This window comes from Chaetodon trifascialis, chromosome 20 (genome assembly GCF_039877785.1).
Source record: "Chaetodon trifascialis isolate fChaTrf1 chromosome 20, fChaTrf1.hap1, whole genome shotgun sequence".
Lineage (NCBI taxonomy): Eukaryota > Metazoa > Chordata > Actinopteri > Chaetodontiformes > Chaetodontidae > Chaetodon > Chaetodon trifascialis.
The window spans coordinates 14,552,574-14,565,691 of record NC_092075.1 but is presented as its reverse complement, the minus strand read 5'-3'; the positions used below and the strand labels follow the sequence as shown (position 1 = coordinate 14,565,691).

General features: G+C 41.2%; 1 protein-coding gene across 1 annotated transcript in view; it reads left to right on the top strand.

Moving 5' to 3' along the window:
• The window catches only part of grin3a (glutamate receptor, ionotropic, N-methyl-D-aspartate 3A), a 42,947-nt gene extending 29,829 nt beyond the window's left edge, over positions 1-13,118 (top strand). The window contains exons 8-10 of the mRNA XM_070989768.1: positions 2,788-2,949; positions 3,195-3,265; positions 11,110-13,118. Coding sequence (XP_070845869.1) covers positions 2,788-2,949; positions 3,195-3,265; positions 11,110-11,674 — 798 coding nt within the window. The 3' untranslated portion in view covers positions 11,675-13,118. The remainder of the gene's footprint in view (positions 1-2,787; positions 2,950-3,194; positions 3,266-11,109) is intronic.

Below are 13,118 nucleotides of genomic sequence, written 5' to 3'. Positions count from 1 at the left end.
AGTGGCAGGAGCAGTACATGGCGGTGCAACAGAGTCAGTGTCACTGAAGTGAACCATTTTCCGCCGTGTAACAGCTAGACGTGTTACAGATGCTATCTACCGCTGCAGACATTTAAATTGCTCCAGGGACATTTCATTTTGCAGTATCATGCCTCCTCCTGCCTTTGCTGACGGCAGAGCAAGCTGCTTGACCAGTATTTGGCTGCACCTCTGTGTCGTTCAACTTTTCATACAGCAACCGTGCAGAAATCACAGGATGATGATGCTCATGTGCACACTTTAGCTTCTCATATCATCGATTATATTGTAAAATAAGCCATATAAAGTATGAATCATTTTGTGAAATCAACATAACCTCCTTTAAACTTTCAAATGCTCACTTGCACACAAAGCTTTATCGTCACCCAGGAAGTCTAAACAAAACTAGCATGTTTTGGCACAGTTACAGTGTGCTGCCAAAACGAACACTGGACAACATCAGCAGGAAATTCATGTGATATAAGCAATATGAATTACTGACTAGACTGGCTCAGTTTAGTCCTGCTCAGCATTTTATTTTTTTTTTTTGCAATCTTTTATTCCGATGAATGACTGCTACACCACCAGCAGCAAGCCTGGCATTCTGAAAAGATGAAAAATCTGATGGATTGGCTTCAGCAAGGCAGCCAAACTCTCTGGCATTCGGCCAGCTCTCTGTCGCCCCAAAGAAGCTGATCCCATTTGAAGTAATAAAATCAATACCAATAAATGACATATTATTCAATTACCTAACATTAAGGGGGCCAAACTTAACATTACCAAGAAATAAATTGTGATCAAAGGGAAGAAGATTATGAGTGTTATGTGCTTTATTGAAGTTATTCATAGATTTTTCCAGCAAATTTATGCAATTAATCAATGAGTGTTGTGAACCAAAAGAGACAAAAACACTGAAGCGAAGTTGTGAATTATAGCATCACTGTGAGAAATGATTGTTCTATATGGTTGCATTCAGTGAGAAGAGACAGGAAGTGTGTGTGTTGCCAAAAATTAGGAGAATATGTGCTTAAAAGTGCTGATCCAAAGAACAGCCATAATTGTGAAGAATGTTAGAGTGGTCTGATGCACAATAACTTACTCTGCTTTATGCACTGGAGCTAAGCATTAGATTAGATTAATGTCATGTATGCTCAGTAAGCTTGTCTTACACTTAAAGGATAACACCACTGTGTAATTTTATCTTTTAATCTCCAAATTAATTCCCACAAAGTTTGAAATATCGTCCCCTGCAGCCAGATGCTACTGCTATCTGTAGTGCCCAACTTCCCGGGAATCACCAGCACCCACTCTGGAAAATTTCATTACAGCTAGCTCACTAAGTCACAATACTACAATGACGAATTTAATCCATCATGTATTTTTTTTTCCTAACATGACTTTATAATGCAATCATTGCAGCTGCAGCTGTACCACAAGCTGTTCCATACTCATCAGTAAAAGGAATCATATGGGAATGTACGTCTGCAGGAACGGCAACAGGTGCTCAGTTCAGAAACATGATGTCACAGTAGTTAATGGCTACACTTGCGGATTCATGATACGTCTCTGAGGTGTTTCTCCACAGCGACAAAATAAAGACGTGAGGGGAAGAAAACCTCAGTCTTAGGGAGACATGTGATGTCCCATAGTGAGACAATCTTGAGGGTTTTTCTCAGGAGAATTAGAAAACAGTCAAAATCTCACAGTGATTTAGAATGAAACACATGCTGTATTATTCCAGGAGACGTAACAATGAAGAGGCGATATCTTATTTCAGATCTCCAGAAATCTTCCATTTCTCTTTAAAAGACAATGCTGAATTCAGTGCTGCACACAGACATTGCAGTTTTTACTTTAGTGACTTTGTAATGCTGTTAATTATTCAGTTAGGAGACTGTTATCACTTTTTCCCACTGCTTCATGCTGTTCTTTACTTCTAGGAGTGAAGCGAACCTGAGCAACAGTCTCCTCACACTCATTTTTTTGTGGAAAGCTTTTACGAGCGCGGCTGCAGCGATTGTGTTATAAAGTCAAGTTATGGAAAAACAAAAATACATGATGCATTAGGTTTGTCCGTGCAGCGTTTTGCCTGTGCAAGCCGTTTTTAATGGAATTTTGAAAACAATGGGAAACGATGACTCCTGGGAGGTCAGCCAAAGTTGCTGTAATAGAGACAGTGTGGGAACTTCTGACTGTGGCGAATGCATCAGTGGGCTGGTGCATTTCATGGGTAATAATGGCAGAAAAGAAAATAATAACACAGTCACACAAGTTTTATCATTAAAGTGTTAGCTGGAGGAACAATTTCGCATAAACCGGCCAAAAGCGACTGCCACGCCTACAGCTGAAAACAAACATCTGCTAAAGAACATGCAGTTTTACTACCGCTCCCAATTAATTTTTTTCATAATAATAAAGACATAAAGAACAGAACACACAAAATTGCAAATAGCGACATAAGAAAGTGAATCCACTGAGCTTAAACTACATACCTTGTACAAAATGATGCATATTGCATGTATGTGGCTTTGCGTAATATGCACAGACTATGGGAATTTCAAGATGAGGGGTCTGATTAATAATTAAACATAAATGTTTAAGCTTAAGCAAGCCAGCTTGAGATTTGACATTGCATTCCTGCAAGGACGACTTCTCAATTAGAAGCAATAGTTATGCCTCCCTGATCTCTTATCCTCTGCATCTCCTATCTCTTCACTGTCTTTTCCCTGCCTGTAACCTCTCTCACGCGCTCACTACTTGTCTCTCCAGACGCTGCAGATGGGTATAAAGCATTTCTCCGGTCTGTTTGTGATGCTCTGTGTGGGCGTGGCCTTATCTCTACTGACCACCATAGCAGAACACATTGTGTACAAGCTGGTGATCCCGAGGGTCAAGGAGCCACGCTTCAAATACTGGCTGCACACGAGCCAGGTACTGAACTCACACAAGGATACACACATGCGCAACACAGTGAAGCATCCTTTCAGTCATGAGTTGGCAAAGAACCACATTAAAATCAGCAGTAGAGGCATTCTGATTATTAGCTTACAGATTCGTGAAGTATTTGCAGCAGAGTGCATATGTGTTAAGACAGTAATTTATGAACAACTGAATAATCACAGACACACATACATACACTAAGCATGTGACAGCTGATGTGTTGCTTGGTTTTCCAGAGATTACACCGGGCCCTCAACTCAGTCTTCACTGATGACAAACTGCCGACTGTTACCAAGCCTGAAAAGAGGTACTGTCCCCGTCACTGAAGGCTGGGCTCAGCGCAGTTTCAGTTCAACCAAATAAATCCACTAAACAAATACATCTCTGTAATATACTCATGCCGAATGTATTGTTGTTTTGTTTAATCATAAATTTGATTTGAGCACATCCCTAACTGATTGAACTGAATGTGAACTGAGCCCAGTTGTGTTGTGATTGTTTATGACTCATTTAGGACATTTTGGTTTCACTTGGAACTTGGAAATTGAAATAATGCTCACACAACAATAAACAGGTTTTCATCCAGCTGTAGCACAAATTCTGACGGACTCGTGTGTTTCCGTCCACTCATGTTGTGTGAACATTAGGAGGCAGTTCATCAAGAGAAACAGTCGGTGGCGCTAATCCTCCAGTCAGGTGCCGCTAAACCGTTGCAGAAGAAAAGGGCGCACTGAGGATGTAATTAAAGAGCACCAGTCAAACGGTGGAAGACCATCTGGAAAATGTGATGAGGCATTTCAGTTTGTTTTGTCACATTGTACTTTTATCTATCCGCCAACTTGTCCACCTCCTCCAATTGTCAAAGCTTCTGCACCCTCCGTCAAATGGAGTTTATTTTCCTTCCACTTTAAGTCTTAAAATACCAGAAAATAAGTACATTACAAACTGCACAAAAACTAAGAAAATTACTTTAAGAAAGAGGCTATGCTGAATTCTGGGGTATCATCAGAACACATCTCAGATATGTTGTAACCTTCATTCACACCAAAAAAAAAAAAAAAAAGCACTTCTAACAGGAATCCAATTTTCCAAACTTAAACGGCCCATTGGCCAAATTATCAGGCTGCGAATAAGTGACATCAATTAACATCCAAGTGGCAGTTGAGGGACTCATTTTTAATCAGAAACTAAACAGAATGGCCAGTCTGTTGGAAGCTAATTATCAGTAAGGGAAAGTGGGGAAATAATCTCTTGCTGACGTCACAGAGTATTGTTTGGCACAGTGGGTGAGAGAGGGAGATTTAGTAAATCATAAGAGCTTCTTTTTGGTCAGTTTCAGTGTCTTTTCAAACATTGCGTGCTCCAGATTAGTTACATAAACCTTCACAGTCGTGTTGGCGCCATTACAATGCGTGTGTGTGACATACTGTAGTGTAGCTCCTTTTATTCACATTGGATCACTGCTTCCATTGCCATGTTTAATGTCACATTGGTGCTTCCTCTTCAGATGCTATCAGATAAGCATATCTGATGTATGGCAAGCAAAGTGGGACATTTATCATTCTTTTTTAAGGCTTCCAGGGGGAGATTAAAACAACCTCCAAGCTTCTGCTGAGCGAATGAATTCCATTTTATCTTTCTCTGTTAGAAAAATTCAGCAGGACTCAATTTCACGTCGATCCCTACTTAGCACCACACACAGAGGGGACACTCAGGTGGGACACTCAAAGTGGGGATTAAATGTAAGTAATAATTATGGAGCCCAGGCCATGTGAGGGATGCCTGCGGTAATGAGGATAGATTACCTACTGCTGCATAATTATGCTCATTCAATCAAGCTCTTCCACATCATGCCTGCACGCTGTCTAAGAGTCAGAAATTATTACTGTCATATTGTCAGCGTCCTGCAGAAACCCTCTGTGTCAGAAATGTCTGGCTTCCCTTTTATGTGTGTGAGATTTTGCACTTTGAATGGCTGCAGCTCAAAGAGAATGCACAGAAAACCTTCCAAGCATCAGTGCTGCCACTGTAGTACATCTTACAGAGAAGTGCTGTACGTGCACCTGTGTACCATCGGCATCATAAAAAGAAGGCATTATGGAACCAAATGGAGCACATGGGTAAAAATTTAAGTGGCCTAAAACGACTACTTAGGGTGGAGCCATAACATATTTCATTTCCCTGCTAACAAGGTTGTAGAATAGCCCAAAGGCATCGGAGAAGTGTCTGTCTGAGAGAATTACGAGCAGTGTCTATACCCTGAAATGCTCTCCAATGTCCAATTAAGATCTTGTAATAAGTATCAAACACAGTGTTAAGTCATGCAGCTCTAGAAAAGACCTTTAACTGACATCTAGCTAAAATAAGATTGTCACTTAGTGGATCAAAAATATCAGTTACAATTCAGTGCTATACTCTCTGTGATGGGAAAAAAGTATCTGGGATCCGACCACTGCTCTCATTGTTTCTAGCTACTGATACAAATCAGTCAGAACTGAATTAATTAAGATCATTTACAATCGCTTTCCCTTTAATTTTAAAGAAATTTTGTGGTTGTTCCTGTTTTTTAGTTAATTTTCTTGATTGTCATTGGAATCACGTGTATGTGTAATAGCTCACATTTTCAAGTTTGCTTTAATTTAGTGTTTTTTGATGTTTCATTGGCCATTTTTAGCTGCATTATTGATGCAAGATAACAAAAGCAGTACATCAGGCAATATCTGGGATGTTTCGGAAACGGCTTGTACTGTACATTTTTGGGCAACTGGAGCAACTGCAGTGTCGAAATAATTGGGCAAGGAATGTGCTCCGCTGTTTCTCTCATGCTGTGTAATTCTTGTATAGCACACCATCACCGCAATTGTAGAGGAGTGTAATCACAACCCATAAGAGCTACTGTGTAACGATTGAATACAAGAGGACCAAATTTGACATTAACGCGTTCCATCTCCACAGGGTGGTCAAGAGGTCATTCAATACTATGCAGAGCTGCGCCTCCCCAGAGCTGGGAGGGATATCTTGCTCAAGGACACTTCAGCAGGGTGCATATCTTTCTGGTGCACCTGTGTCCTGCTTGATGAAGGACAGCCTCCCTATTCACTGTGCTACAAGCTGTGCCTATGTCTTGTTGTGACCGCCGGTCGCAACATCTGCACTGACAGATGGGTTGGGAAATACTGGTCTTTGGTGAAATGTGCCATTCTAATTTCATTCTAAAGATGTAGCTGCAGGTAAACATGAGCTGTCCTCTCTTCACCAGCTGCACTGGTTGACCTGAGATAGAAAAGCATCATTTTAGAGAAGCTGTGAATAGTTATAGCATTGAATTCTGTGTTTGGTCTAACAACTCAATACTTATGAAAGCCTAAGTGATGGATATGAGATATCTTAATGGCAGGAATCTGTCTGCAAATTGGAAAGACCAGACATCTCTGAAAATTGACAAATGAGAACTGTAAATGCTATGAGGAGGAGTTTTCTGGCTCGTCTGAGGGAAAGGACCAGGGGTAACATACCGTCAGCAGCTGTGAAAAGTAAATCAACTCACTGTAATCGATGAGGAAAGAATAGGCTGACTTGCGGTTGTGTATAGACTCCTGGCCTCTTCATATACAGAATGTAAAACAAAGAGCTTTAGTTGTTTTGAGGTAGAAATGGAGACACCCTCTGATGTCAGTGACAGGAACACAATAATCAGCTTTACGCTCTTTTATTTCAAACCTTATACAATATGTGTGGTTCCTCTTTCAGATGCAACATCTTCTCTGGTATTTTAGGGTAAATGCCTCTTCATCATCTTGGAATATAATGATCACGTGAAGGACATCCTAACATTGCAGAAAAAAGAATGATATGTTTTTCAGCGTGTTTTTCATCTGCACGCAGTTCCATTTCTGACCTTGATATCATTATTTTGGGCTGCACGGTGGGGCAGCAGGTAGTGCGCGTGCCTCACAGCACGAAGGTTGCCGGTTCGATCCCCGGGTCAGGCGGGGCCTTTCTGTGTGAAGTTTGCATGTTCTTCCCGTGCATGCGTGGGTTCTCTCCGGGTACTCCGGCTTCCTCCCACAGACCAAAAACATGCTCATTAGGTTAATTGATGACTCTAAATTGTCCGTAGGTGTGAGTGTGAGTGTGAATGGTTGTTTGTCCTTGCATGTGGCCCTGCGATCGGCTGGCGACCGGTTCAGGGTGTACCCCGCCTCTCGCCCATTGTAGCTGGGATAGGCTCCAGCCCCCCGCAACCCCGAAAGGGATAGGCGGTATAGATAATGGATGGATGGATGGATATCATTATTTCTTGAAGTCTCCACCAGGTAAAAGAAATGTTGGTGATTATACATTTTCCAGTGAGCGCTGTCTCAATCATCACCCCCATTCATATCATGAAAGCTGAAAGAGCTTTCATATGGGAATAACACAGGGACTCCTAAATTCTGAGGAAATGAAGTTAGAGGCTTGGTGGAAAAACAACAGAGGAAGAGGGTTTTTGAGTGGGGTGAAACGGCTAGAGGCTCTGCTAATCAGAAAACTCATATTTATTTGCATCACACTTTTCAGAGCAGCCACAAAGTGCTTTCAAAATGAGTGAATAAAAAACAAAAGCATATTCTTTGATGAAGCACAAATGCAAAAACATGTCAAGAGGAGTTATTTACAGATAAAAGCACAAAAGCAAGCTGCAAGGGTGAGTTTCAGGCAGTGATTTAAAGGCCTGATGTTTCCGTGTTCACTGAGCACTAATGGCATAAAAGCTCAGCCAGCAATTGTTTTCAGTCTAGACGTAATGCCTACCGGGGACCTGCCTTAAACATCTGGCTGCTGTGATATAGTCTAATTAGTTGGAGAACATCTGTGCTTTAAAGTCTAGCACACTAACACCAACAGGTAATGCCTATAAAGATGCTAGAATAGTGGTGATTATCTTAAGACTTAAGGCCTAAGAGATCCGATAACATTGCAAAATATTCTCTGTTATTGCAGCCAGGATGTGAGCGCAGGTGCCTTCTTGTCAAAAGGTGTATATGTGATTTTAAGATAAAATTCTTTTCATGTTCTTGTACTCTGACGTCTCATCCTTCAGATTAAGGTCTCTTTTGATGTCAGGAGTATCTCATTAGATTCTTCTTGTCACTTTTTATATCATCGGTGAAAATACCTTCTGATTCAGAGAGTTCTTCAGTTAGGCATATGATGGGAATCTCTCTTCTATACTCCTTTAACGAAATCATGGTTATTTTTCAGCGTACCGATCTGGTCCAATGGATGTGAAAAGTTTCTGTTTGCGAGAGGAAACCAAATTTTGTTCTTTTCTAAGTGTCTGGCATCAGAAGTGACTGCAGGAAACAATGGAGTTGACAGGGAGTACAGTATACTTGTATATTATATTGTATTGGTGCTTTATATACTGGGTTGTGTTCTCATTTTCAGTGATAGGGAGCACAGAGTGTTCTCAGGAACTCTAAATTTTAGCTTATGGTAATAAAAAATGTTTTTGTTGAAGTTGTTTTGTTTACATGGTACCATAACTCTGCTATTAAAATCCACAATCTGTTTACAATACTTCACCATACTTCTAAATATTATTTTAAAATGCAACTTTTCTTATTTTGTTTGTTTGATTGGGATGTTGCCCTTATGTGGCAACCGATCCACTGACTCACAAAAACATCACATAATGCTATTTTAATAAAGAAGTGCCCAAAAAATTATATAAAGTTGATTATTAACCAAAATATTTCAATAATAACCAAATATTCAGAATCAATTATCTGCACAGGACCTGCCTTCAGCGAAACATTTCCGTGGTTTGATGAAGCATAAAAGCAAGGACACTCAGTGATATTTTCTCTAAACCCAAGATGACACCAGCCTTGTGTAATATCCAATCGTGTATTGCAGACGCCACTTTCTCTCTGCCTCCTTCCTATCGTGCACTGATGCTGTGGGAAAAAAGAGAGATGCTCTGGGCAAAGGTCCTGCGTGACTTGATGTTGTAGGAGTTTTTCATGGTCAGTGCAATCAAAGGGAGTGATATGTCACCAACAAGAAGCATGCTGTTTTTTATAAAGTTTGAGTGGCTTTAAAGCATCAGTGAACTAGCTTTGAGATTGCATTTTTCTTCTGTGGTTTGCGGTGCTATATGAAACATGATGGTGCAGGATAAATGAGTTGAAAAGAAGGCAGGACAAGTGCTGTAAAAAGGACACTGATTGAGGATCACCCTGCACCTCCATTTCTCCCTGGAGCAGCACAAAGACAAAGGATTTGTCAGGTGATATATGTTTAAGCCTGGATAGAAGGTAGCATTAGTAATGCTGTGTTGAACTGACACCTCAAACTTCCAAACCTACTTTACTGCTGCTGCTGCTACTGCTGCTGCTCATTAGCACCAGCAGCAGTAAAGTAAATGAATTTGATTTCTGCCTGGCAGCCTTCACAGTTATGCTCTTCTATTCTTGTCTTAAATACCTGCATGCTGTGGGTGGCTATTCATTAAACAACGAAATGAAAATACTAAATGAACAATGACATGATTATGACATTGCATCAGTTCATCATTGGCTGCTTTTCTTGCAGCATCACAATCCTCAACAACAGCTGTACAGCGTTTGTTGGATGTACTTTTCTTGCTCAACTATCATAGCCATGTTCTAGCAACGTCATTGTGTCATGACTGACATACACAGATAATCCCTGCAAATTTAGACAGCAACAGGTTCTTGTGTCAGTGTCGAGTGCACAATAGTACTAACAACAAGCTCGAATTAACAGGTGTGTTGTTTTATCAAACTGTTCTTAAAACTTCAAATAGAAATGCAAAGTTAGTCTAGGGTTAGGACTAATGAAACTCATTGACAAAATGTCAGCTGAACATACTATGGACTGACAAAACACAGTTTAAACCCATTCAGTCTAACCACTGGGTAGATTATAGACAGCCTATCTACATCTACACCTGAATCACTACAAAATCGCCACAAAATCTATGATGATATACATTCAGGTGTAGATCAGACCTTTCAAATTATTTTGACAGAGAAAGCATGAGATTCTGATTAAAACAAGACTAGCAGTCAACTGACACGCTTGTGTCTGTGTCACATTACCATAAGCAGACTAACGGGCCTATAGTTGTCAGTGTTAGCATGTTGTGAGCAATTGTGAGCAGATTGGCATGTTAGCAAAGACAATTTGGTAATTAGACTAAACACAGCTGAGGCTGAATGAGAATGTTATTGGTTTTGCAAGCATTTAGTCACAAACCAAAGTATTGGACAGATTAAAAATATGAGCTAGTGACTGTGCTGGAGGAAAAGTTAGGGGATGAACAAAATCATTATAATTCACTCTGAGGGTAACATAAAGGTGTGTGCCAAATTAGATGGCATCCAATATTTGTCAATATATTTAACTGAAAACCAAAAAATGTCAACCTCATGATCATGGAAATGTTAGGGAATCAGCAAAGTCAGGATGATTCATCCTCTGGACATCATGAATGTCTCTTCAAATTTGCATTGCAGTCCATCCAGCAGCTGTTGAGATATTTCAGTCTGGACCAATGTGGTGGACTGACTGAACAACCGACATACCATCATTACCATCCCTGGAGCCAAGCTGCATGTGAAGCTAAAAATAAAAATAAAACATATTACACAACAAATAACAGAATAAAACACTCCAGGACACATGAAAAAAAAAAAAAAACTTAATAGGACACTCAGGGAGAACACTTGTTCTACCTCTTGGCAAGCATTCACACTGGTTGTGGTATTCCTCCAAGAATCTCGACATCTCTGAACAATAATGTCTGGAACTTTCCCATACAGCAGTTTAGAGAAATTAGTCTTCACTTTACTATCTTGTTCAAGGTTTGGTTTTACCTAAATTGCAGTTTATCATACAACATGCATAGAATTATGCTGCATGTGCTGCAGCAATGCGGAGTGTAAGCACAGGGTTGACATAATGTGTGTGTCTGTGTGATAGTGGGAGAAAGATACCATCTGAGCTGCTGGTTCTGCCTAGGATTTCGCTTGAAAAGATGCGGTCAGATCTGATACACAATCTGCCACATTGGCATTCCTCCGAAGAAAACAGAATTGTCACCTTACATTTCTCTATGTGTTGTATCTGTCCTATCTCCAGGTGCAATGAGGGAAACAACCAGCCAGCATCTTGGAATCCTGCAGAGTCCTCCCACTGCAACAGGCGTAGGGTCCTTCCACAAGAGATGCAAAATGATCTGGAACGCCCATCCTCCCAGGATCTCCCTCCTCCACCACCCCCATCTCCCCTACCTCATCCCCATTCTCTCCCCTTACTGGAGAAACACCTACCCATAGTGACCAACTCTAACGGTCGCTCTGACCTGTTAGGGAGGGGATTGGGCCAAGGACTGGGGCCCGGGCAGGGGGGCTCTGGGCAGTGCTGGGGTTTGGGTGCTGGTGACTGTGGTCCTGGCCTGGGTATGGGCAGGAACCCGCTAGTTCAGGAGCTGTCAGAACTGGAAGGTCAAATCCTCGTAATCAAACAGCAGCTGCAGTCCGCCATGAGGAGGAAGAGAGAGCTAGAACAGTACCAATCAGAAAACCAGCAAGCAAACCAGACTGCACCCAGTCAGCCCACTACGCATCAGTCTAACCAGTTTGCTCAGTATACCCAGTCCAACCAGCAGACTAACCAACACACAAACACACTCCCGGAGTTCTGAAGCATTTCTCCTTTGTTGTGCCCAGAGAAACCTAGCTAGAAGCAGGTTTCCAAAACGTCCTCTATGTTCTGGAAAAGGGTCCTTGTCTGAGTTTGAAGTTTGAACCTTCACAGACTTCCGGGAGCTGAATCCTCCGTTCAGCTCAGGAGTTCCCCTGAATGCTGGATTGAAACGTTCTGCAGGGATCAGATCCTTCCCTGTACCTTCAGCAGAACATTGCCTGACTTCTGGAACAGGAGATTTACTGGAGCCACTGGACAAACGTGAACCAGGGACCCTGAATTAAATCTGTTCTCACTAGCTTGTTGCTGTCACTGAAGAGCTGTGCAAACCATCCTCTTCTGTACTTCCCCTCCCCCTCTTTTTTCACCTCCTTTTCACCTTTTTCCAACCCCCTCATTTTTTCCTTTTGTGCCATTCCCTCTCCAATCTACCCCTTCCTCTTGTCCCTCTCATCCCTCTTTGCTAAGCCTTGTCTTTTCAAGGGTACAGATTTGCTTGCCATGATGATAAGCTTCATCATAGACATGAAGACTCTTTGGTATTTAAGCTTAATGGGCTAATTCACCTGAGTCTTATGTTGAGACTCGTTGAGAGTGTAAATGACCTGAAATTGAACCCAGCCACTTAAGTCTTTATGTCCTCGTGTCTTGTTGAAATCTTGTACCTTTGCGGAGGAAAGAAGAGATATACAGCTGATTGGTTGGATACCATTGATGATCTAATGTTTCTGGCCTTGGAAAATGCATTTGATTTGGCTAAGGTAATTTTTTTCAAGTGCGCCTTTCTGTGGGTTGGCGGTGCAGTTGTTATGAGTAAAGAAGACAAAAGATATAAAGCTTCAGCAAGACACCTCTGTTTTCATCCAAAACATCTGGTTGGCATCTGGTGGTGGATTATAGGACAATACAAAATTTTATTTTAGGGATCACTGTATAATGTTGTCCTGCACTTCACCAATGCACTTCTAGTTTCTTAAAGAAAGCTGCACCTACAAGTCATCCTTTAACTTGTCAGAGTTTGACTTATGATCTAGACGTTTTTCTTCTTCTTAATAGTTTTGGAGGTTATAAGCAACGCGGGATCTGAAGGAGTAATTCATTAAATGGTAACAAATCCAAGAGTCCTCAGCCATTTCAGTCAGGGACTGAGAACAGGACCTTCTTACCCAGCCTTTTGAGATCATACCGGTGCTCTTGGGATCTTGTGACACAACAAACAAAAGAGTGCCATTCAGTTTTTGGTACAAGCCCATTGCTAGATACAGTAGTAAATAATGTAACATAGACCACTAGTCGAACTCTGACATCTTATTTAAATATGATGATTATTCACAATTGAACACAATGAAACAGTCCCTCTGTGATGAGACCTGTTTTCTTGCATCTTTTTCCGTTTGTGTTTGGATGTCTTCTGTTATTAAAAACTTACCTCTCTTCTTTGC